The sequence below is a fragment of the Meriones unguiculatus genome, chromosome 6 (assembly GCF_030254825.1).
Source record: "Meriones unguiculatus strain TT.TT164.6M chromosome 6, Bangor_MerUng_6.1, whole genome shotgun sequence".
Taxonomy (NCBI): Eukaryota; Metazoa; Chordata; class Mammalia; order Rodentia; family Muridae; genus Meriones; species Meriones unguiculatus.
The window spans coordinates 23,662,934-23,689,761 of record NC_083354.1 but is presented as its reverse complement, the minus strand read 5'-3'; the positions used below and the strand labels follow the sequence as shown (position 1 = coordinate 23,689,761).

General features: G+C 44.7%; 1 protein-coding gene across 21 annotated transcripts in view; it reads left to right on the top strand.

The window, feature by feature from the left end:
* The window catches only part of Megf11 (multiple EGF like domains 11), a 314,659-nt gene extending 295,504 nt beyond the window's left edge, over positions 1–19,155 (top strand). For 3 of the 21 annotated variants that reach the window (XM_060384901.1, XM_060384905.1, XM_060384900.1), the window contains 10 exons: positions 592–720; positions 1,841–1,969; positions 2,418–2,546; positions 2,997–3,125; positions 4,366–4,602; positions 5,891–6,009; positions 7,925–7,991; positions 8,435–8,536; positions 10,825–10,881; positions 16,455–19,155. In XM_060384901.1, coding sequence (XP_060240884.1) covers positions 592–720; positions 1,841–1,969; positions 2,418–2,546; positions 2,997–3,125; positions 4,366–4,602; positions 5,891–6,009; positions 7,925–7,991; positions 8,435–8,536; positions 10,825–10,881; positions 16,455–16,678 — 1,322 coding nt within the window. In that variant the 3' untranslated portion in view covers positions 16,679–19,155. Of the gene's footprint in view, positions 1–591; positions 721–1,840; positions 1,970–2,417; positions 2,547–2,996; positions 3,126–4,365; positions 4,603–5,890; positions 6,010–7,924; positions 7,992–8,434; positions 8,537–10,824; positions 10,882–11,088; positions 11,478–16,454 lie in introns of those variants that run through there. The other 18 variants (XM_060384919.1, XR_009592252.1, XR_009592253.1 and 15 more) reach the window with 18 other exon arrangements.
* The last annotated feature ends 7,673 nt before the right edge of the window (positions 19,156–26,828 follow it).

Here is a 26,828-nt window from a genome sequence, read left to right as displayed (position 1 = left end):
CCAAAAGTAGGCTGCTGGGGAACAGTAGGGTAGCTGACAAGAATGCCAGCCTTAAGGCTTGCTTCATCTTATTGTTCCAAGGGAGGTGACACTTAAGATGAGCTACAGGCAGGGCATCCACAGCTGGACTTACAGGTCAGGGGAATTTAGAAGGCACTAGGCAGAGCACAGAAGGGCCTGGAATGCCCTTAGAGGCGGTTGTGTCCAGTAGCCCGTGTGTCTGGGAGAATAGTCAGGCTAACCCAGGGGAAAGCAGAAGGCTGGAAGGTAGCCTAAGAATGATCAGCTCAGAGTCCAGAGATGCCATCCCCATCTTACCCCTTCCTACCTGTGAGACCCAAGACAACTGACATCCCCTCTATGGGCCTCAGCCTGTTGCTGTCAAAGGAATCAGAACAGGCACCTCTTGGGGTGCTGCGGTGGGAGGAGGGGCACTCTGTGTGGAGAAGGGCAATACCTGCCACTGTAGATGTTGGGTCCCATCCAGATCATGCCCAGGATGGTCATGGCTGTGGCCTAGGAAACTCCTGGGGTGCAGCTGTGTGGGTGGTGGGAAAGAAGGCCGGTGCCAGGCTTCCCCTATGCCCACAGTGTGTGCTGGAGGGCACTTCGGGCAGGACTGTGCCCAGCTCTGCTCCTGTGCCAACAACGGGACCTGCAGCCCCATCGATGGTTCCTGTCAGTGTTTTCCTGGGTGGATTGGCAAGGACTGCTCACAGGGTAAGCTGCTCCCCCTGCAAGTGCTCTTCTCCCTGCCTTGGTCCTCCCCCCACAGGGATGAACTCTCCTGTACACAAGAACATCCACCCAAGACCCGTTTATTTATTTGTATTATTTCTCTGTGTGTGTGGTGTGTGTGCCAGTGCCACAGCATGTTTGTGGAGGTGAGAGGCCAACTCTGTAGTGTTAGTTCTCTTCTGGGGATTGAACTCAGGTTCACCACAGGCTCGGGTGGCAAGTCCCTTTACCCACTGAGCCATGTCAGTGTTCCCCTACCCTCAAAGTCCCATTTCGTTCTACAGTGAACTTGATGAGTTACTGTGACTGACCATGGGCATTGCTACTGCGCGTATTAAAGGCATCAGATCAGTACTGTCAGTGCCATTAATGCTGTGAATCCTAAGAAATTCATACTCCATTAGCAGCATATGCATGTAGAAGAAGCAGCCTGAATATAGACGGGGAGGAGGGAACGGGGCTGGCATGCTGGAGTTTGTCGGTGGCAAGGCTAGGACAGCCACCTCTGGAAGAGTCAAAGTACCCTGTGGTAGCCCCTCTGAACAATGTCCTGAGCATCCTAAGCCTGAACAGTGCTACAGTCTGATACCAAGGCAGCAACCCCTTCCCAAAGGGAACCCAGGCTTCAGCCTATGACGTTCCTTGTCTGATGGGTGGAAAATAGCCAGTACCTATAAGGAGGTCCCAGTTTAATGGCTAGACCTTGGGGATTCCATTCTGGGGGGAGCCACAGGCTTGTTCCTTAAGCAGTACAAGAACCCAAAGAGACAGTCCCTGGCCCCTTGTGGAGAAGTCAGTGACCTTGATGTTACTCCACCCCTATCCCTGTAAAAGTCTCTCTAAATATGAAGGTGCAGGAGACCTTGGAGCAGGTTGCCTTAACTCACCTAAGACTAGAGTAGGTCTCATAGCAATCCCAGGGTATGAGGTCAAGAGGTGATCTGAGAGTCTGAGACTAGCGTATCAAGTCCCCAAAGGCCAAGCAGTGCCCTTCTGGGTCCATTCAGGTGTTCTGGCTCTGATGTATACCCACCTCCCCTCCCTTTCCTCCTGCTTCTCTCTGCCCTGCCCTCCCCCTCTGCATCCCCCCCACCCCCCACAGCCTGCCCACCTGGGTTCTGGGGCTCTGCCTGCTTCCATACATGCAGCTGCCACAACGGGGCGAGCTGCAGCGCCGAGGATGGGGCCTGCCACTGCACCCCTGGCTGGACTGGACTCTTCTGCACGCAGCGTAAGCCCTGCCTCCCAGCCTCCTAGCCACTCCCAGTCATATGCTGCAGCCTACTGGCCACTTTTCGAATAGTCCTGGCTTGCAGAGAGGGAGGGAAGAGGCTGGTCCCGGGACCAGCCACACATCAGCATCATCCAAAGTCCTGAAAGGCTATAGGGTATTCCAGCAATCAACAAAAGCAGACCCTAGGACCATGGGGAAGAAATCCCAGGGCTGCACAGCAAAGAGCCCAGAGCTTGTCCTCTGCTGCTGAGGCCCTAGTTGCATGGTTCACCTTGCCCCTACCCTCCACCCCTTTAGCCTGAGGTTCAGTGGGTATAGATGGCTCTGCGGGCCTCAGTAGCCTTCATCCCATGCTGCAGAGGACACAGCAGACAAGCCTGGTCGCAGCAACATCTCTGCAGTTTCCCTGAGGCCAAAGCAACTGTGACCTGTGGTCTTATTGCAGGTTGCCCCACAGCATTTTTTGGGAAGGATTGTGGGCACATATGCCAGTGTCAGAACGGAGCCAGCTGTGACCACATTACTGGGAAATGCACCTGTCGAACAGGCTTCACTGGGCGCCACTGTGAACAGAGTAAGCTGCCCCAACCCTGTTCCTGGCATTTGGGCTGGGCTTCTGCCTATTGTGGGGAAAACTGCCTCCTTCAACCCCTACCCCATCTCCAATCCAGGGCATTGTGGCTCCTGTACTCCAGACTTAGAGGACAACTTACCTCTCTCCACTTTAAATAGGGCAGGAGTGTAATGGGCAGAGCAAGGAGGGACCAGAGGAAGGCAGGATTCTCTGGCTCTTTAAATGAGTTCAGGAGGTAGAGCAGGTGAGGCCTGCCTTCTGCGCCTACGTGCTCTGCCTCAGGGTGATGCGCCCTTCCCACCCCCAGCTACCTATGCATATGGGCACTGCAGTTCCATAGACTTCACTGCGGGTGGGACAGAACTGTCCTGCTGCCAGGGGCTCCCCATGCGGAGTGGGAGGGGCGGGGTGAGGTTGTGTCTTACTACTTGCACTCTGCGTGCCATACAGGATGTGCCCCGGGAACGTTTGGATACGGGTGTCAGCAGCTCTGTGAGTGCATGAACAATGCCACTTGTGACCATGTCACTGGTACCTGCTACTGCAGTCCTGGATTCAAAGGAATCAGATGTGACCAAGGTAACATACAGGTGTTAATGTCCGGACAGGGGTGGAAAGGGCCCCATAATTGGTGGCTTCAGAGAGTTCTAACCAGACCAGTTGGGTTTTATGACACTACCTTTTATCATAGTTGGGAGCCTCAGTTCACAGCTTCTCTGGGAACTTCCCCATGAGCTGGACAAGGGTGAATCACAAGCTAGTACGGGGAAAGGCCACCAACCGGGCTAAGTTGGAACATGTGCCAAGTATGACTCTGCCACTCCCTTCTGGGTGTCTCTGGGCAGATCATTTCCTTTGCTAGGCCTTTCACTCCACGTTCAATTGAGTAGATGTTAACCTTTGTCCAAAGGGCTCGATTTGACTCTAGCTGTATACCTAGGTGGCAGCCCACAGGACAGCTGAGGGGATCAAATCGAGGCAATTCAAGAAAGGCCTTAGCACAGTGCCAGGCATGTCTGAGCACTCTGTAAATAATAGCTTCTCATGTGAAATCCTGTGCAGACTTGGGAGGCTTTTGTTGGTTCTAGAAGAGGGGGGAAGACAGCTCTGAATTACCTCCATCAGACAACCTTACTTTGCAGTGTGAAGTTAAGCCGCTGAGGGAAATGCGGCATTTGCCTCCCTGTAGTGATAGGCAGCTCTCTTCAGCCAGCAGCAGGGCCCGGGAGAAGTCCAGCTGCTGCCCAGCTAGAGAACAAACCTTCACCAGGGCAGCCGTAGAGGGACCTAACCACATACGTATAATCAAGAGGTGTCTTGGGGCAGTAACAGGCAGTCACTAATAGGCAGTCCCAGAGCTTCCAGCTGTCAAGGCCAGTCTATCATTTGGTGCTTAGGACTCCCTGGGGAAGCTGAAGTTATTGTCCCGATGGATGTTCTAGAGGAGTAGCTGAAGCCAGTTTTTCCTGACTGAATTACCGGTTGGGTGAATCTACAAGTCACTTAACCTTGGTGACTCAGTTTATTTATTTTTTCAACCATGTAGAAAGGGTGAATAATTAGTTCCCTTTTTGTAGGTCTACCCACGATAAAGCAAGTGACTTTAATTCATGTATGGATCTGAGTAAAAATGTCCAGTAAGCATTTAGTTTGCTTCACACCTAAACCACATTGTCTTTGTGTAACCCTGGGACTTGATCCCCTTTCTGGAATTAGAAAATGTGAGTATTGGAATTAGGCAGGGATGAAGGGGCAAAGGCAGGATGGAAGCATACTGGGGTCAGGCCCACCTCTGACTCAGGTCTCCCTTTGCCCACAGCTGCCCTCATGATGGACGAGCTGAATCCCTACACCAAAATCAGTCCAGCTTTGGGAGCAGAGCGGCACTCAGTGGGTGCTGTCACAGGCATCATCCTTCTGTTGTTCCTGGTTGTGGTGCTGCTGGGCCTTTTTGCCTGGCGACGGAGGCGACAGAAAGAGAAAGGCCGTGACCTGGCTCCCCGTGTCTCCTACACCCCAGCCATGAGGATGACCAGCACAGACTATTCACTCTCAGGTCAGGCTATGCCCCAGCATCTCTTCTTCACCCATACAACCCAGCAGGAAGCACGTGGTCTTCCCAGGAAAATCCATATTCTTGGTTCAGCATGGGTGGTTATACCTGCAGACAATGGGGGTGAGAGAAGTCTGTGGCGCTCCAAGAGGGTGTTGCTTCCTGGAGCCCAAGCTCCTAGCAACTAGGGCTGGGTGCCACCCCCTATTTTCCCACAGCCTCCTTACATGGCTGTGCCTACGGGAACATGAAAAGTAAGTAGTAGCTTTTCTAAGCAACCCAGAGAATGGTTTTCCAGTGTGAAGCCTGAGCACCTTGGCAAGCTGTGCCCTCTCCACTTCTGCTTTCCCTGGGAGAGCCTACAGCCATTCCCAGGAGTGCCCAAGGAGGCTAGTGTCAAAGGTGGTGCCTCACTTAGGAGAAGTCTGCAAGTTTGAGAAGTGTCCCTCTGGCCGATGTGCCAGAGCCCTGTGTGCCCAGATATGGTATCCTGCGGTAGTCTGTGTGAAGCATGTATGGAACTGCACCAGATCCTTTCCCTCCTGTAAACTGGAACCTCAGTTTGGTTAGGTCTGCCCTGTTGAGAAGAGGGCAGTGACTTTCCAGTAGCTCATGGCTGACCTGTAGCCTCCTGTACCTTGTGCTTAATTTAGGAGCACCCAGACCACATGTACCATTCCTGCAAAGTGGTGCCTTGCTATGTGCCAGCTCTTTGTCAGGAACAGGATAGACAGAGCTGACCCCAGTATAGATGTTGCCTTCAGGGACCTCCTGGCCACTCTGGGGTCCAGCCAAAGCCAATATCCTCTGGTGAAGGCCAAGACCCATAGAGCTTTGTCCGTTTCCTTCTGTAATGACAATGAGCAGGAATGGCTGGTTTTTTCCAAGTCATGTAGAATCCTCAGAAGAACTGGGGCCAACAAGAATAGAGTTCTCTATGTACCTACTACTAGGATCTGACCATAAGGGGAAGCAATCCACCCAAAATAGCAACTCAAAGACATAAAGCTATCAGAGCCAGCATTCAACAGCTTCCAGCTGACCATGCCACCCCTATACTAGCAAGCCCAGTCTGTGAGCTGCACAGGGGGAGGGCATTAGTAAGAACAAAGCTGGTGGACTCTCTCTGCTTGCGTTAAGGCTAGTGGATGCCATGCAGTTTGGAGGATGTGGGGGATTAGCTGCCTCTTTGCAGGGAACACTCAAAAATGCCCAGCCCCAACATTAGTCTTGAGGTGTCTCAACCAAAGGCAGGTGTATGATGGAATATGGCTCCTTGTTCTCTTCCCAGATTTGTCTCAAAGTAGCAGCCATGCCCAGTGCTTTTCCAATGCCAGCTACCACGCACTGGCGTGCGGGGGCCCTGCCACCAGCCAGGCCAGCACTCTGGACAGGAACAGCCCCACCAAGGTACTGGGCCCCTGGCTCCCCAGCCCTCACCCACTCTCCTTTCCACTCAGCACTCCCATCTTCCCAGGAAGGAACTGCACCCCCACCTGGAGTAGATGTGGAAATTTTACATTAAGAGCAGTCCTAGGACTCATGGGACATGAGAACACTCTGAATCATGCAACAGGGAAAGAGTTTGTTGTATAGAGACAGCAAGCTCTATCCCATGCAACTACACCACACTGCCTACTCATTGGAACATACTTGCAACTTGTGTGTAGATAACTAGTACCTACCAGAACATGGTGACATGCAGCCATCTTATCCCACACCTGTGTATACCATGTAGTCACTTTGGTCATGTACAAGTATATATACTCAAAACGTGCTTATCACAGATTACTGCAGTGTATTAAAGCAATATACTATGAAGTAACTCGTTATTCAATTAACTACTTGATGCCTCTTAAACTTTGGCATAATGGTCATCAATATATACATCCGATGAGAAGCCAAACACTGCAGTTAGTGTTCTTGCTGAAAGGGTATGGACTAGTTGTGTGGCCTCCCTGACAGCTCCAAGCACAGCACTGGGTCACAAAATAGGTAGATGTCCTTAGTCACAAATATTACACACCTTAGAGATGTCTCAGCACATATGAATGTACAGAGCATGTAGTGTATCCCTTGATGGACCAGTGAGAGACAGACAGGAACAGCCCCATGCATAAGGTTTGTGAGGAGTTCCTGCTATACATACTTCTCTAACACCCACCTACGCATGTGCTACACACATGTACTCAGGATAGCAGGACCATTGAGGGAATGACAATCCCGGGTACCTGGCTTCCAGTATCATCCATCTATCCTGGACCAGGAGCACAGTTTTTATATTTTAGGCCTCTTCCCTGAAGCTCTAAGAATACCTTCCTCTCCATCTGTTCCTGAAGAATGACCACCAGCCCACAGACCTGACGCTGCTTTTCTATCAAACATGCAGGTTGCATGCAGGGCACCTAGAGGCCCAATAGCTTTGACCACTCTGCTTGCCATCTTCCACTCAAGAATATTGTTTCCAGGCTCAATTCAGCTGTAAGCCTGAGGAGCTGAGACTGGAGAATTTAGTTGCCCAGCAGGCAGCTCTTGATAACTACAGCCATGTTATTAAAGCTGCAGCAGGTTAGAGGCAGCAGCCAGGGATGAGACAAAGGTTCCAGGCCATGTCACTGTTTGTCTAAAAGCCATTCTTTCAGTAGAAGATTGGAGTTGCTGCAGAGGAGGCCAATTGGTCACCCTCTGGTTTGGCTCCCCTCACAGGGGCTGAGACCGGCCCTAGGCAGATAGAGCATTTGCAGCAAAGGTGAGCATGATGCCATGGAAGGGAGAGGCAGCTGAGATCTGAGTTCTAGAGCCAGCTTTGCCTCTGGCTCCTCTGTACCTATGAGTATGATCCCATGTCTAAAATAACATCCTTGCCTCACATAAAGGACAGCTCTGAGAATGCAGGGAGAGGACGGACTCATCAGTCTCATGACTGGAACTTTCTCTTAGTCACATGAAAGAGACTCTCTCATATGGCCTGGGGACAAGCACTGTGGGCAGCCCCTACCTACTCTGTGTTGGGGATGCCCTGTGTTAACAGGTGGGGAAGTGACAGAGCCTCCTCTCCTGCCTTCTTCTTCCCATGTATGCCACAGGGGCCTGAGAACTTAGTTTGGGCATATTTTATTCTCACTGGCTGTAACTACAGCATGGTAGCTTATCATACATAACATCTGGTCCTCCTCTACTCAGTCATCCAGGGCCTGGGAGCTCAGAGCATCTCAGGGATTGCTTCACTGAGGCTTGGACTCCAAACACTGAGCTCAAATCAAGTGCCAACGTGGGGAAGGGCAGCTGAGACAAGAGGTATTAACTGGCTCTCCTCTCCAAACAGCTCAGTAACAAGTCCCTTGACAGAGACACAGCAGGCTGGACCCCCTACAGCTATGTGAACGTGTTAGGTCAGTAGTGATTTGAGTCATCTTCCCCATTAGTCCCACCCTGACCTCTGTACTGAGGGGAGGTGCCTTATCTCAAATCGAAAGAGTCCTGAGCATGGCTTCCCCTGTGGTTAAGTGTACAGGGAGCACGTGGTTACGGCCCAGTGACTACTACAGATGGGACATAGGGATTTCCAGGTGGTAGCACAAAGTTTATTTGCCACTGTGGAAAAGGATCCTCTGCCTAGCACTTTTCAAGGGCTTCTCCCCTCTGCCTTTGTGGAGGGTGGAATGGAATGGGAAGGGAGGAGAAAAAGACAGATGCCCCCCAGTCTCTTTGGATGTTACACTGAAGACCTTGATTCCTTCTGGCCTGCCCCTCGCCCTATCCTGTGCTTCCCACCCCCTTTCCGGCCATCCAGGTCTTGGGAATAATGGCTCCTCCCTGTCATTCCTCTCACTAGACTCCCATTTCCAGATCAGTGCCCTGGAGGCCAGGTACCCGCCCGAGGACTTCTACATTGAACTTAGACACCTCAGCCGCCACGCTGAGCCACACTCACCAGGTCAGATCCCCCAGCCTTTCCTTCCACCCCCACCCCACCCAGAGCAGACTGCTCTACACCCCATCCCCCACCCCACGGAGCCTTCCCATGACTAGTCTACCACCCCTATGCCCTACCCAAAGGTGGCAGTCTGTCTCAGTCTTTCCCACTACCCTTTTAACCCTCACCATGCCAGCTGACGTGGACAAACTGGGGTTGCTTGTGGAGGTGACACAGCCTAGCTGTACTTCCTCCAAGCTACATATGCAACCCAATCACGGTGTTAGGTAACAGAAGGTTGGTTCTTTGGATAGAAAAGCTCAATGATTTCCAGAAAGGCCCCAGACCTAACAGTGGCCCAAACTCTATCTTCTTAGAAAATGAGGTAGGACCATCAAATGAGGTAGGGAGAAGGTAGGAAGTATCCTCTTGGACTAAAAATACTGAGCTCAAAACTAGTAGTCTGGGGTATTAAAAGGCACTTGACATCTACTGTGTCCTGCCTGAAAGGAGGAACATGTGCATGTTACTGAAATGAGTATCAAAGGAATACAATGGATGGGCAGAGAATGTGACCTCCCTACAAAGTAGCTCTTCTAGGGCAGGCAGCCTGTAGAAGAGCCTTGGAATGCTAGACAGCTCTGGGTTTGAGTTTGGGCTCTAGCTGACTTTCAATGCTCCATTGAAACCAAGTCAACTTCCACAGGTCTCTGGTCCACGAAGCATGAAAGTTCAGAATTCATCTCGTTGAGTAGGTCTGGCTGTAAGGACCCTGATGTCTGTGGGTTCCTCAACTATGGCTAAGCATTCAATACCCCTTGGACTTTAATCCCTACCTTTACTCCACCTTGAGGTCACTCTGGTCCAAATGGGAGCATAGGACATCATCTGGGCTCAGCCCCAGTTCCTACCTGTTACACAGACCTTCAACCATTACAGCCAGAGTACCACACACTCTAATTTATTAACTGATGGCCAGCTAGGCTATGGCCACTGGGAAAGAACACCTGAGATGATCTGGGCTCTACCACAACTCAACTTCTTATTTGCTTGTATACTCTTGAACAAGTCTCTGACACTCTTTGGACCTCTATTTCCTGTTTTATAAAGAAGAGGGGCTAACATAGGTGCCCTCCTTTCTTCTGTGAGAACAAAGGAAGCCCTTGACTATTATTAAGTGTTAAATCAAGGGTTCTTACAGGCCTTTTAGAATGGCTTCTGCAAATTCAACTTGGGAATTCAAGGCAGAGGAAGGTCCAAGTATCAGTGGGTTTGTCTTTGGTATCAGAAATGTGGGCAAGTTAGGAGGAGTCCAACTATATTTTGGTAAGCATTTGCCAAATGCCTTGCCTGGTACTGTTTTCAGTTAAAGACCAGGGTGTATCTGGTTAAGAACCCATACTGCTTTTGGTTCCTAACATCCATATCACAATACCTGAAACTCTAGTTCAGGGGATCCAACACCTCTGACATCCATGGGCACCTGTTCTTACATGTACATAGAATGTATGTGTGTGTGTGTGTGTGTGTGTGTGTGTATGTATGTATATATACAGATATACATACATATAAATTGTGTAAAGGGGTTGACTGTGAGTTAATCATTACTGTCCCAACATGGAAAGACCAGATTTGCTCCCACCCCTGAGTACACACTTGTATCAATCAACTCAAGTTTATGTCCTGCTTCTGGCTAGGGTTCAAGACCGCACACTTTGAGAACCTAACAGCAAAATGAACAAAGTTCTCCTTCTCCACCCCCTTCAAATGAGTAACTGAGCAAACTGGCTGTGGCCAGGAATGATTGTTCTTCCTAGAAAGATAGTAATCAAGTACCCTAGCTACTTGTCTACTTCTCGCTGGCACTCCTAGATCCAGGAAAGGCAGGATCAGAGTTAAGAGGTGAAAAACCATGTCTCCAACTCCACTGCAAAGCCAAGAGGAAGGAGAACCAGAATTCTCTACATCTTTCCCTCCAGCTAAGGACTGGTCTGGCTTCATTCCATACCCAGTGCCTCCAGAGCCTGGCACTTCACCTACAGAGATCACAGACACCATCCTGCAAGGCAGGGGCAGGTTAAGAGGAAAGCTAAAGAAAAAGAGGGTGCTGGAGCCAATCTTAATGTAATGAGGCTTTTAAGAATCCCAGTATGTTCAAAACTATTTAGAATAGATTAAATCCAGAATAATTTGCTAGGAGTAAACAACTATTGTCTGGGTAAAAGACGAAAACTACAAGGGGAGGAAGAAGCCACCAGCCGTCCAAGGAAACCTCACCCTGTATTTTCTTTCCTTCTGTTTTTATGCAGGCACCTGTGGAATGGATAGACGTCAGAATACATACATTATGGACAAAGGCTTCAAAGGTAGAGTATCTAATCCTGATGTCCTGTTACACAGGGCTTAGCAAAAGATTACAGATCTGAGATGGCAAGGAAGTCTGCCTGGGAGAAAGTGCAAACCCATGCCCCTTAAAAAAAACAAAACAAAAAACACAAAACTAAAAAGATCACTGGGTGGCTCTGCCCAGAAGGACCAATCCTAATAATGATGAATTCATCTTTCCATTGCAGTTGCACCTGCTTAGCAAACGCTTGTGGGTTTGTTATAGATGCCAACCAAATGTCTTCAGAAACGCAGACTGTCATTATCCAACCAATTAGTACAAGTTAAATTGATTATAAACCTGAAATCAAATCACTCTACCTGCCCCAGAAGCCTTCTGTCGTTGTACTGGCAAGGAACAGCACCCTGCACCTGCTGCCTTTCTGGGGCACAAGGAATGCAAATGATAACCAGTGTTAATACTATATGGCCCCACCCTCGAGAGAGCTCTTCGCCCAAGAGCAGGGAAGCCAAGAAAGATCCCTACGCCACAGGAACTACACACAAGGTGGACCATCTCTCTAGGAAGTCTACAGGTGAAGCCAAAAAAAAAAAAAAAAAAAAAAAAAAAATCAAAGATCAAGTCCAGGCCCTGGCTCCGGTCCTAGGTTGAATACTGGGCCATGTAAGCTAGGCAGAGAGCTTTGGAACTCTGTCACTTATTAACTGTGCTTCTGGAGGTTGTTCCTTCGTGCCTGTCCTGTTGACTCACGCCTGTCTTGTTTTCTAACAAGGTTATCTTGGCTGTCCAATAAAGTCGGATGGGAAGTGCTTTTGTATATTATAAAAGTGGTACCAATGTGATGTCTTTGGTAAATATCTCAGTTTCAGTCAAACTGAAAGAGCAACAAAAGTCAGCAAAGATCCCAAATGATATTCTAAATCTGGCTCTGTGTGTTCAAACTGCAGATCTTTACCCCACATCAGATTCTGCTGCAGTAGATGGGGAGGAGGGCCCTACATCCTGCAACTGCAAGGAACATCTCAGGATAGCCTCGTGCAATTTATTACTCAACTGTTACTTGTCTAAACATTCCTAGGTTTCTTTCTGTTCTGGTCTTTCAGACCTAGCATGGCTCTTGGGGAGATGGCTATCAGAAGTGAGATTAGCAAGACCTAGGCGGTGTTTGTGATCTACCAGCAAGGAAACAGCAGGGCTGAGGGACCATCAAACATGGTTTAGAATATACAAAATTCAGGAGACCTGTCTGAGGAGGGAAGCCATTCCCAAGCTTCAAGCTAGCCCACAGGCAGTATCTCTCACCCCTAGGAGCTTGATTTTAGCAAGTTTCTGAGGGTTCTGGCTTAAACCATTCAAATGGGGGCAAACACCATTCTGGTATGGGTATGTGAAGTTGCCAATGGAAAAGCAATTGTGCCACTTGGTCGCTGTGACCCAAAGCCTCAGTTTCTTTCTTAGTGTGGAATGGGGACTAGAGAGCTCTCCCCCATGGTCTTTGGGGCTTTGAGAAGATTTATGACTCAATGGAGGATAGCTCAGACAAGCCCTGAGATTAGTTATACAAGCACACCTTCCCGACACACCTTTTCATCCTGTGCATGGTATTTAGGGTAACTACTTTTAAACTCAAAACCATAAATGTAAAACAAAGCCAATGAAAGCCAGTCTCTGCCTTGTTTTCATTACATTCCTGTCCTATGGTATCATCTGAGTACATGGGAGGCTCTAACAGGCAAGCAGTCAGATACTGTTTTACCACTGGCTCTAGTCAGCCTTTAAATTAGAAAGAACTGTGTAGGCAAATGTACCATCAAGTGTTAGGGGCCAACATGACACAACAGAGTTCAAAGAGAGGCAAGGGAAATATCAGTGTAGAACTTTAGAGAAAAGCTTATAAAACACATGGAACAAATCCTTCCTGAAGGCTAAACCAGTAAGGGCAAGGCCAAACTCAGCAGGACTAAATAAGTCTGGATGTTCTATAAACTTGGGGTGTGTGGGTGGGAGAGGCTTGCCAAAGAATGAAAAAATTTGGGTTCCAGTTCAGCTATCCGGTGCTCACTAGATACAGAAGTACCTGTGGGTCTTGGCTTCTTCTTTAAAAAAGCAGTTTGTCACAGCACCATCTCTAAAGCCTCTTACAACACTGATATTCTAAAAGTTCTAATTCAGGTAACATCCACTTTTTTCTCTGTAACTAGAAACTCTACTCACTGTCACCCTAGGAGTTTGAAGGAGACGAAGAAGACTGTTTAAACAGTTAAGCACCTGTCTTCCTTTTCCCCTTCAGCATAATGACTGTACATTAAACTACCTAAGGTTCAATTCCTTGTCTGTCAAGCTTTCAAAGTGTAACAGAAAAAAAAAAAAAATCCACCTTCTGTCTGGGAATCCTTGAACCTTTGCTCCCTTGTCACCCAATCTTCATGACTCTCCAAGTAACTTTGGGTTCTCAGACATTCAGAAGCCTCTAACATCCTGAAACCTTTTTGTGACAGGCCAATGTTGTCTGGACTTCACGTATCCCCTATCCTATCTCTCTCTAAAGTGAAGGATGCTTGATAACTTAACCCCACAAACAGAAGCAAGAGGCCTCCTATTGAAAGCAGTAGCTCAGGTGAGCAACAGATACTTAGTGCCTGGATTTCCACATACATTTGAATAACTTGGGCCTTAAATAGACATCAAGCCTTAATAGGTTCGGAACATTCATAGAACAATGGGAAGTTATATCCTCGCTGTAGAACTGTGCTTCATATAAAAAAAAAAGATCCTCATTTCAGAAATCCATTCTGAACATGATAATATGCATGACTACATATGGTCCAGAGGAGGAAACAAGGAGAGTAAATGCCAGGGCACTTGGAGGACTGCAGGCTTCCTCTTTCTTTGCACAGTGCCCTGACAGGCAGGCACTGTGGGGGTAGTGGCTAGAAAAGGATGAGGAAGTATTCTAGCCAGGCTGGTTATTTTTCCCCACACCCTGCCCTTGGAGCAGGCAGGTAGATGACTCAACAAGAGAAAAGCTTGGCTTCCTGAGGCTGAGTTTTCCAGCTTGCTCTACCCCATCTCCTCCAGTTCTCAGCAAAGATGGGATAGCTCAGCACCCTTTGCAACCACCACTCTCCAAGGCTTTCTCTATTCTCTCTTAGCCTGTAAACCTTGTATAGAAGACCCTTGGCCCTGAGCATAATGCCCTTCCCCCAGCTCCAACTTAGCTCAGGAAAGGGAACACAATGGAATGGATAAAAGCCCACTCTTTCACTTCCTGGTGAAAATACCTCTGGATGAGGCACTAAGGCTCCCCCCCCCACTCTACCTCAGTCACTAAGCTTTTTAAAGCTTAGCTGTTCCTCTCAGCAGGCCTTGGCATTGCTAAAAAGGATAAACTAAAGCGGCTGTAAAGAGCTTACACTTGGGTAACTAGATATCCTGAAGGAAAAACATCTTGATTGCCGGATAAGACAGTGGTTGAGTCCTAAGCACTAAGCATTAGACTAACAAACTTTTTAAACAGTAATAGCAGTCCTTCCCCAGCCACTCCCCCCCCCCGCAAAAAAAAAAAAAAAGAGGTACTCAGTTTCTTTCTTTCAGTTTAGTTTGAGACAAGGTCTCACTATAAATAAAGCCCTGTCTAGCCTGGAACTTGATATATGATCCAGGCTGGCCTTAAACTCAGATATTTGCTATCCTTTGCCTCACAAATGCTGGGTTACAGGTGCACCCAATCACACCCATCGCCTACGTTTCAAATAACCTAACTGGAATGAAGGTCACTCTTCAAGTGCTGCACAAAAGCAGCTATCCCTCAATTCCACAAAATATGCAAGAGTTTTTCAAACAAGAAGCCTTGAGCCTCTCCACTGCCTGATGAGTTTAGAGCAGCCAACTGGGACTGACCGGGAAGTCCTCAGGCTTACACCACTCCCCTGTACTAAGGAAGTACTAAACTAGATGGTTTGAGGCAAATCACAATCCAGGAACCAGGCCACCATTTTCTACAAGGGTAGGTCTCCACCAGCAGAAGTATCTATTTACCTACTCTTCACTCCTAGAGAAAACAGGCTGAGACTGCTCACTATCTAGTAAGACTGTTTCTTCCTGAGTAAGGTGCCACAAAGATCAGTCTTAGACCAACCAGACGGAAGTCAACTTCTCTCCAATGTGTGCACTCAACTGGGATGAAAAGGCTTTGAATTTGCTTCTGGAACTGGCTTTGTTACTGAGAGGCAGTGGGACCCTGAGGAGTTTACTTCCCCATTCTGTCTCAATTTCTTCGGAAGCACTGAGGTGGGAGGAGAGGGAGTAGTTTTTGCTCTTCCTGTACACCTTCTGAACAACTGAAGGAAATAGGCAAATGCACTTCCACACAAAACCAAGGACCTGCTGCTGCTAGAACAAGAGCTGCCCACATTCAGGATAAATCCCTCCTCCCTGGACCTGCTGTTGAACAGAGCACTCATGGTAGCGCACATCTCAGGTACTTCTGCCACAGTCACATGGCTTTCACTCTTCAACATTTTCAGTAAAATCACAAGCTGGGGGCAGGGGGCTTAGATAACAACAGCCCAAAGTGTGAACTGTGGTGGTTCTCAAGAAATTTCACCAACTGACTTTCACAGACATTTAGAGGTGAGGCCTATTAGGTCATGCTTGACTGTTAAGCTCTAGCCACTCAAGGTTATTTCCAGACGCCTTGCCTGCCAATGTCTCACAACTAATGGTCACAGCGTCAGACTGGCTTTACTGCTTTTTCCAGGCAAGTCCTACAATGCACAGGTCACCCCAAAAGGAAATAGAGTAGCAGCTGAAGGAAGGAGCCCCTTCTTCCAGTAGAGCTTCTGTCACTTCATCTCATGTTTAGATATCATTCTACACCCTTGTGCAGCTGGGCTCTAGTGACAGAAACAGTCACCATTCCCAACAACTGGGGAAGACAAGCCGAGATGGTACTGTGACCTTCCTAGAACACAGCTACTTCTCAAAGGATAGCTTGAGACAGGGGGCTTTTTATACCTGTTAAATTGCTGTTAGCCCACTCTAAGGAGCTCCTGAAAGACAGGGATGTTTCTATTGGCTGAAAGCTGACATCACACTAAAACACACATATAATGCTGCTGCTTCTGAAACAAAGCTTCTAGTCATTAAAACTCCAAAGAATGGTATCACAGAAAATACAAGGCAAAGAAGTTCCCAAGCATAGATTTAAGTCATGGCTCTGCAGTGCTATTTACTAGCTTATGACCCTAGCCAAGTTACTGAATCTCTCTGGGCTTCCACCCCATAACATGCCAGACAGCATTTGTATAAACTAAGTGATTTATGTAAAAACACACCGTGAATATCTTGAGTTAATAGCTAATGACTAAAACCAATCATTTTCTTGGCCTCCAAAACATGTTTTTGTACAAAAAGAATGCCTGAGAAAGCATACCTTAAGACATTTAATAAGACTTATTTATTTTCCCAGTATCATAGTTTTTTTCCAGCCCCAGAATACTGAAGCACACAAATTTGACTGAAGTATGTTTCTGGTGTCTAAATTAATCCTTATGACCTTGCTTATCCTAAGAAATCTCTCTTGCCTTACAGATTACATGAAAGAATCTGTGTGCAGTTCTAGTACTTGCTCCTTGAACAGCAGTGAAAACCCTTATGCCACAATTAAGGACCCACCCATCCTCACCTGCAAGCTTCCAGAAAGCAGCTATGTAGAAATGAAGTCACCTGTGCACATGGGGTCTCCGTACACAGATGTGCCATCCTTGTCGACAGCTAATAAAAATATATATGAGGTTGGTAGGTGTCTGACATAACTTAGGAAACCAGGGGAACAGTGCTGCACCTCAAGTGAAAGTAAGCCCACTCCACTCACTCTTATCTCCATAGCACACCTTCTGTTTGGTTGCCTTTGAAGGAACCTGAGGAGAAACTCCATCCCAGGACTGCCCTCCCCCTAAGACAGGAAACCAAATCTCGTGTCACTGCTTACAAATCACACCTGATAAGCAGCAGAAATACTGAGGCTGGGAACCAGTATAGAACATTTCAGCTGATTGCTGATACAAATCCAAGTGTGACAAAGAAAAGAGTCAGAACAGCCACTGCCACTTTTTTTTTTCATTTGCCATGTTTCTAAACCACATCTTTACACCTCCCCAGTTTAACTATGATCCTAGATGCACTCCTGACCCACACCTCTAGGATGTCTTGCATCTCTTGCCAAGCAGAGGCTGGGTTCTGACAGTACACTTCCTTAGGTTTTTCCATCTCCTGAGCCAGGCTCTGTCCTAATCCTTGTATGTTTGTCAGATTATACAACCACAGTTCCTTTCCCCAACAAGTTAAACGGAACTTTCTTCCTTCCCGCCAAGGCAACAACACTAATCTGTTCCCTGAACTCATTTTTCACTATATTCCTTAGAGCCCACAGTCAGTGTGGTCCAGGAAGGCCGAGGTCAGAACTCCAGCTATATCCAGAATCCATACGACCTACCTAGGAACAGCCATATTCCTGGTCATTGTGACCTCCTCCCAGTAGGAGAGGGCCCCACCCATGGGCTCCCCCAGGACAAACAGTAAGAGGGACAAACTTCCGAGTGTGCTCTGTCGACTATTTTCTGAATCTGAAAGAAGACAATCTGTGACCTGAAATGTCAGTACAGACGGACTGAGCTGTGTGTGATTAGCTCCTTCACCTGGATTGAAGACATGCTTCTAAACGGGAGTGGGTAACTGTTCAACAAAGCCTGTTCACAAAGGCAAATCCTATCACCTTCAGCCCTAAATGCCTGGGTATGATTTTTTAAAACATTTAAGATACTGCTACTCATCAACATCAGCTAGAAGATATGTATTTAATATTCTGAAACAACTCTTAAGAAGCATGTAGCTTAGGTTCTGCAAACTTTCCTAAGAAGAAAAGGGGGCTGGGGAGGGGAGAGGGGACACTTTAAAGCACCTGAAATGTATATGTGCTGTTGGCTGTTGGTACCATCAACACCTGTTTCTAAGGGAATTGGTCTGTGGACATGAACTGTTCTAGTATTAATCGCAAAGTCCGTGTACATAAAGCTTTGGTCCATCAAAATATAACAGCCACAATCAGAGTTTAAAATATAGCCTAATTCTGACAACTTGCATTTTCAAAAACAAGAATTTAATAGCCATTTTCTTCTGCCCTATTAGTGATAACAGGCAAAACAGAAAGGGGGAATAAGTAATCATTTCAAAAGTGCAGCAGTTTCTGTCAATCTAGAATGATGTCTACACCAGTCTTACCAAATTCGGGAATAATGAATGCCAGGCCTGGCCTGGCTACAGTGAATTAGTTCACCCAACACCTGAGTTATTCTGTGTGCGCCAGAGAACTAAGATGCTGCTTTGAGAGAACAGTCCCAGGGCTGGTAATGTAGCTCAGTGGAAGAGCACTTGCCTACTGAGCAAGGACCTGTGGTAGATCACCAGCATCATTAAAAAAAGGCACCGGGTGGTAAGAATTAAGTTTCCCTAAAAACATCTAATAATTGGCCTGTTCACTTTACTTAGTCAGAGTCCCTTGTTTTTGAGCAGTTCTTCATAAATGGCACTTGATGGAGTGCGGAACCTGAAAGTGTAGAAGAAATTACACCATTGTGGGCATGGTAAGCTTATGTTGCTTAAAAAACATGATGGTTTTTTGATGGAGCTAATGAAATAATGTAAAACAAACAAACAAAACAGTAAAATCCCCCCACCTACTGAGGTGGAGAAATGTGTACTCCATTAGCTGGTGCTTCAAACCTCCTGTTCAGGTAAGTCCATAACTTCCACGGCACAGGTTTAAACTGAGGCTTGAACAGTTCTGAACGGCTAATTCCCAAGTCCTAAAGGACCTCTTCACAAGAATTAAGAGCAAAAAGGGAAGTTAATGGTCACCTTGTGACATCCCATGCTCTTAAAGAGGAATAAGGGTATAGAGCCTTTGAAAATTACCTAAAAATGCTTTACAGAAGAGGGAATAGAAGACTGCAAAGCTGGATACTGCTACAGGAAGTGGGGTTGATATCCTTAGTTTGAGTAATAATCAGCAAAAGAAAGAAAGAAAATTAACACGAGCAAATCTCTCTCATTTCACTCAAGGCAGAAGCCAATTTTAGCATTAGAGGAACATATACATGAATGCTGCATGTGTGCATGGAAGCGAGTGATCAGCAATAGTAAACTTTCCAAAAAGCCTTATTAAAATAGAAACATTAGAAAATTATTTGTAGACCTAAGTTAATATTTCTCATACATATGTATAAAAAATAAAGTTAAGAGACTCACCTCAGTATTTCAGGGCCACAAGTGCTCAATTAACTTTGTGAAGCAAGGATGAAGAAGCATGGCAAAATCCAATCAGCAAGGAGAAATGGCGTTTCGATCCCAGGCTTTATCTTCTTCCCTTATCCTGCATGTACAATAACTGCTGCCTGGCAAACAGCAATCATGCAAATTCCAAGTCTCGGTTCCCTCTTGCCAACTACACTCTGCACAGAAGAATTCGGTAAGAGGTAGGTGGCTAGAGCACCAAGTCAACAGATGCTGGCACCACTCTCGTTAGGTCAGTTGCCCTCCTTGGGCTCCTTTATTTCCCACACATGAAAGAAGAAAGACACAGAGTGGGAGCAGAGCTCTAACAACTCTCCAACGGTAGCGCTCTACAACATTTCAAGTAACATAATTCAATCAGGCAATACAGAAGAGAAGGGAAGGGGTGAAGGATGTGATCAATTATGGCGATAACAGCAGCCTTCACATAGCTGGGGTTAGCACTAGGACACTTCAATCATGCACAGCAACTGTTAGGAACTTCCAACAGGTTCACGGTCAGCCTAAACATGTGCTCTGTGCATTCAAGAGATGATTTGGAAATATCTGCTCAATTATTCTTCAAAATGAAAATTTCAACCCAGTAAATTAGTATGTATACAAGTCAGACAAAGAAAACAGTTACTGTACAATAGTATGAGAGACTATGAAATGGCAATACTTTTTTAAATCACAGATTTGTAATATATTTGTTCACTGGACTGTACCTTATACAAAATAAAATGGATTCTCAAACTAATGTTACAAGAATGTCTACTATTGTGCTGCACACTGAAAATCGATAACCTACACTTCATGCTTAAGACAGAGCTAACCTACATTTGATATGGTTACTTTGAACAGCTGGAAGAATGAAAGTCACCACAACAGACTTTGAAAAATGAAGCAAAAGCTTATTTTTAAAGTAATATATGGGATATCCTTAATTCCTGTTAAGTATTTTATAATCCCATTCACCTCAGTATTAGGTTTTTCTGTTTTCCCAAGGATGTGTCTTCAAAGGCAATTACAACAGATTATGACAGCACAAATGGCATGTGTAAGGACCACCCAATTTATATAAATCCAATGAATAGCTTTTGACTAATAGAATTTAATATATGCATCTGCTTTTTGGACATTTTAAACAAAATCTTCAAGCATAGCTGGGTTTAAAATATAAGGAAAAAAAAAAAGCTGTCATGATGATTCATTACTATAATCCCAGCACTTCTGAAGGAGGTTGAAGCAGGAAGACTGCCAAGAATTCCAGGCCAACCCAGGCTACAGTATGACAGCCTGTCTCAAAACAAGCAAGTACACAGACAATAAAGGTCAGGCATGGTACTGTACTCTAGTCATCCCAGTATTCGGGAGGCTAAGGCAGGAGAGTTTCAAGTTGAAGCAGCACGGGCTACATAGTGAGTTCAAGAGTAGCCTAGGCTAGGAGAATTTATTTCAAAGAACATAAACAAGAGGCAGCATGATTATTATTATTATTTTTTTAAATATATATTACTCAACTAAGCACAGAACTCAGTGATAGAGCACTTGCCTAGTATGCATGAAGGCCTGGGTTCAATTCCCAGCACCACAGCAACTTAAAAGAAAATACAGATGCTTACTGGGCTGGCAAGATGACCGAAGTTTAATGCCTAGGACCCATAATACAGTACAAGTTATCCTCTAACCTCCACAAGTTCTCTCTCTCTAAACAAATTTAAACAAATAAATTTGTAACTCTGAAATTAGTTCATTAGGTTCAGACTTTCAAAGGTGCATATATATGTACATGTATATATATATACATGTATGTATATATGTACATATACATATGTACATATATATACATATATATACATATATATTTTTCCTCATATTAAGTCAACTCAAAATATCCCAACTTGTCAGTTCACCAGGCTTTGTGATACTTAAAAGTTATTTTTGGCTAGGTATGGTAACACACGCCCACAATCCTAGCCCTTCAAGGAGCTGAAAAAGGTCTGGAATTCAAAAGCAGTCTGAGCAAGTCAGTAAAGCCGTCAGATTAAGTTAATGGCTAGGGATGTTAGCTCTGAAAACACTTGTTTAAAATGTGTGAGACTCCGAGTTCAGTCACCGGTACTAGGCCTCCCCACAAAGTTATTTCAATTTAGTATGTTTAACCAAGAATAATATTTATTTTGTTATTATTTTATTTTGGTTTTTCAAGACATGGTTTTTCTCTCTGTAGCCCTGGGCTGGGCTGGCCTCAAACTCAGAGATCTTCCTGCCTCTACCTCCCAAGTGCTGGGATCACAGGCATGCACCACAGTGCCCAGTTCTAGAATAATATGTTTTTGCTACTCAGAAATAAGTGCCAATCAGGAGGGGCAACTGACAGGTAATTCTTCAGAGCCGGAGGCCAACACATTCAGTGAACAAAGGGTAAAGTCTACACTCGTGAGTCTCTGAATATTACTCGTACCAGAAAGGATAGTCAAGGACCACTGGCCATAGGTTGTGCCCTTAGCATCCATGTATTCTACTAGTCATTCACCTACCGAGAAAAAGACACAAGAGGGCATTTGATCAGTGCAGCAATGAAAGAAAGAAAACCATCTAAGGAAGGGTGGATTCATGGATGGCTATATGGGAGCTCATATTATTTGTGCTTTGTAAATTTTTTATTATAAGTCTATGTAGAATTATATACCTATAATTCTGTATTATTTTAATAATTTTAGACATGTCAGAATATAAACATGAACAAATCTATTCCCTGCTTTGTGGCTCTTACAATATGATTTCAAAGGGACAAAGATAAAGGGAGGCCATAGGGCAATAATGATGCGGTTTCTTCCTTGACTTACAGAGCACCAAACATTGGTCCAAACCAACCCAAAACAGGTTCAAGCTCTGCTCTTACGTTAGTTGTCAGATTCCCTCCTCATTCTAGCACCAACTGTCTACTTTTCAAACTGTCTACCCTAGAGCCTTGGGTAAGAGGAAATATGGGAACCAGTGATCTTACACAGTACTATTATTTATGTATCCACTTTAATTTTTAAATAAGAAATAAAACCAGCTAACTAAAGACCCTACCTACTTCCTCTCTAGCTGGTGTCACAAAAAAGACAGCCTATAGTTTCTGGGGCTAGCATGACTCAGTGGTGAAGGAGCTTGCTGCATGGCAAACAACCTGATCCCGGGACCCACATGGCGGAAGAAGAGAATCGCCTCCCCCCAGTTGTTCTCTGACCTCCAACCATATACAGTGCCACGTCCCCATCCCACTCCCCATAAATAAGTGTAATTTTTAAAAAATGAAATAGTGTTACTTCTTAAATTGTCCCATGTATCAGGCAGGTACAGGTATGTGTGTGCTTCTTTCTATAACATTTTCCCAATGACGAAAGACTCGGTACCGAGGCCAGTACAAAGGGCAGCAACCCTTAAAGACATTAAGAACCATACACTTGCTCAGAGATCTATGAAAATGTCTGAGAGACCAGAGATGTAAGTAAGAGAATGGATGCTAAAAGCGGGCCATCTCCTCAGTGGGAGGGAGGTAAGAGAATCTGAGAGCTTACGGCTTGAGGAAAGGTTAAGTCATGCTAACTCAAAAATACAAAAGGAATGTTGCTAGCTACGCATACTGGTACTAGTGCTAGCCAATACTGGTGAATATGTAACAGCCGATATACACAACATTTTATGTTCACATCTGTTAACTACCAATCCTATGCCTAGTACATGGTAAGAAAATTAATTCAAATAAATTTAATAATTAGGTCACATCAATAGCCCCAGAATGTCTTTTAATCATATGTGCGCGTGCATACACACATACACACACACACACACACACACACACAAACACACACACACACATATTAACCCATACACTGGAGGACATTTTTGTTTGTTTTATTGAGGGATGGGGCACACACAGGTTTTGAACTCCTGTTCTTCCTGCTCCTGCCTCCCAAGTGCTGTGTGGCATCATGCCTAGCTTAGTCACTAGTACCAGACAGCTCTACAGGGCCCTATAGAGTTCTTAAAAAGTATGCAAGATATTTTTTAAAAAGTTCTCTCCCAGAATGCAAGCCACTAATACCAAAACTGCAGAGGTAGAGACAGCAGTAGTTCAAGGCCAACCACAACTACATGAGATCTTATCTCACAAAACAAAAAGCCAGTAGTTTTTTTTTTAAATAATAAAAACCATATAACAAAGAGTTCTCAATTTATAATTGACTCAGAAGCTGATCAAATGTTTCTCCCTTCCCTCACACTCGATATCTTCATACACATGGTTAAAACTGGCATGTTTCAAATGTCCTGAAAACCTGCATCTTATTTAATGAGAATTAGTACAGAGACAGATGGTTTTAAGCAATTATATTAAGACCAAAACCATTTTTGTAAGGTATTTAATCTGATATTTTACATAGCTGTTAAGTTTAAGATTTGAGTTAGAACTTTTATTTGATTTTAATACCTATACATGACCTAGAAATAACCTAGTTCAGTCACATCATTACTTCAAAGGATATGAACTAAGAGATAAAATGGACAAGAGCTGTTACTATAACTTTTCCAAGCAGCCGACCCATTATTTCAATCTTCTAATTTATGCCATTTTGCTATTCTTCTTCACTTTTTTGTTTTGTTTTGTTTTTGTTTTTCAAGACAGGGTTTCTCTGTGTGTAGCTCTGACTATCTGGAACTAGCTTTGTAAATCAGTCTAGACTCGAACCCAGAAATCCACCTGCCTCTGCCTGCTGAATGCTAGGACTAAACCTGTGCGCCACCACTGCCCAACTCAGCATTGTCTAATGCAGGTGCCTGGGATACAACATTTTCCAAACACTCTATCCTCCACTTTTCAGGAAAATGGATACTGATAATTAAAGTGATCTCTCAGCCAAGGGTTCTCTCAATGAGATTAGCATGCTGTGTCATTTTATCAGTCTCCTACAATTTGGAATAACAAAACTGTTCTATAAAATACAGTACTGGCAACTCTGTATCCAATCCTGGAAAGGATGATGGTGCCAGCACTGACTGCTCCACCTAGGAGAAAGCTCAGGGTGCTTTCTTTCTGGCATGGTGTCAGGGCAGCCTTTCTTATACCTTGCTGGCCCATTAAAGGACGTGGAAGTTGCTCCTTTCATAGCACTTATCCTTTTTGGTAGCACAACAAAAGCCATATTTTATTTTGGTTTGGCTTGGTTTTGAGATACTTTTTCTTTGTGTAACTCCAGGTGTCTGCAGCTTGGTACATAGACCAGGTGGGCCTTGAACTTGCAGTGACCTCCTGCTTTTGCCTCTTGAGTGCTGCCATAAAAGGCAAGACTAGCAGTTTTGAATTTTCTTCAAGATTATGATCCATTTTTCTCAGTTAATAACATTTTTTTTACAAATTCTATAAACTGAAAACAGTAATTTTTAAATTACCCAACCTTTTCTGCTTCTTATGTTGGCCCAAAATGTCCAAATGGTATACCTTTTTCTTTATAATAGATTAGGAAGATTAATTATTACAATAGCTCACTCCATTGAGAGCATTTCTGACTGTTTAGTCAGAAGTGACAAAAGTTAAAACATTCATTTCCTAACAACCAAAGAAATAAAGCTAACTCAGTACAGTTAAGGGGTAACTTTTCAGAATTTGAAAGATCTGTGGCAATGAAACACCAGCTGCTACCCCTGCTTACAATTCCAATTGTGCATACTCAGTGGAAAGGCTAACAGTAACTTACCCTGACACAGGGACAACGACAAGAAAAGGCACAGCACTTGTGAATAACAAAGACAAGGCTAGCTGTGATGGCGGCTTTCCAGGAGAGTAGAACAGGTTTCAGAAAAAAACATCTAAAGTTAAAACTAGTGAAAAGCAGGGTCAAGCCCCAAAGTACTTGTGAATTCCCTTGAGTTGTCCTAGTAAATAAAACTGTAATGATTACTTGAGACAGTCTGTCTCCTGAGATCCAACTCCAGGTGAAGACTGACATGCAAACAAAGTTATTTTCTAATACCTAGTGTTGCCTGGCACTCTCCCAAAATCCCACCATGTCCAAGTAGCATTTAAATCTATTCTTGGCTTAAAAAAAAAAAAAAAATCAAAATCTACTCTTAGTCATTTTTGATTCATTACTTAATTTTTTAAGTTTTATTTTATAAATCTACTCTAAAATTTTAATAGAGATGGAACCTTTTCCTGTGTCTAGTGACACTGTTAGACAGATATGTACAGAGACTGTGTCACCGTTTTTAGAAATACTTTTCCCAAGAAAAGTATAATTGAACTGCAGATCTAAAAGTCTACTGAACTGACACTGTTGCCCTCAATCCAAGTTTACTCAGCAATGCAAGGACCTATGTTCTCACTTATCATAACCAAGTTTCCCACGGCTGCATCCAAAGCATTCAGAGGAAGAATATAATCTGACAACACTGGGAATAGACCCCCTATAAACTGTTTATTAGAATGAGAATATACTCCAAATCAATAACTAAAAAAAAAAAAAAGTTACAGAGCATGCATAAAATACAAAGCAGCAATTTATAAATACAGTATCTTTATAACCAATACACTAACATAACAAACAAAAACAAAATGACTGACTACAGCAATGCCTTCTGTGCTCCCTACACATCATGAGCACTGCAAAAGACAGAAGATCAACCATGAAACAGCGTCATCTATGCAAGCCCACACACTTTTTTGCAGGTACCCCACCATCCTGAATAATATCTTTGCAGTTAACTTTCAGAAAACTTCAGAGAAAGTACTTAATTTTATCCACAAGGAAGTAAAAGTATTAGTGTGCACATTTCTGAATGAGAAACTAATTGCTCCATTGATTTCAATTATGTAGTGGAAAAATCTATTTCAGGACCCTACAACGCCTAAGTGCATCTACGTAAACTCAAGGTACAATTTCATTTTACATACCAAAAGAACACATGCCTGTTAATTGGTACCACTTGAGCATAAATTAACCTCTCACTGTATTCTTTAGACATACTAAAAGCAAAGTATTAACTGAACTATACTCCATTGTATACTCCAGAACTCAAATATAAGCAAAATGCGAAAATAATTACCCATGCTTGTTGGTGGATACACTGATAAAATTAGGTTGCATTTCACTTACTAGAAGGGCTTAAAAACAAACATGGCACTTCAAAATGTGGCATTACCAGCATTAAGCTAGTTATTGCATGAGCAATAAAAGTGCCACGCAACCCAGGGCTGGAAAATGAGACTGGGTAAGTGCCGGTCACTGCACCTCAGACACCCCAGACAGAAGTCCAGCAGGCTGTAGGCAGCAGGGTAACTTCCACCCCATAACCACGCCCCACATATGCAAACCCTAACAGTCCTTTGTGTTTATTAAGATAAGTCTTTTCAAGAATCCCCATCCTCCTTGATGCTTATAAAAATTAAGGAAAAAATTTACAACACAGACCTATTAAGGCATTTTAGAAGTTGACTTCCACAACGGAAAATCTTCAAGCTCTCAAAATGCTGTTATGTTTACAGGGCAATCTTAGATCTGTCAAAATATGTACTGCCTTGAGGAGAATGTCTTACAAGCTGTTCTGTGGCAAAATAATAGCTTATTTCTAAAGTTGTCTTAGATT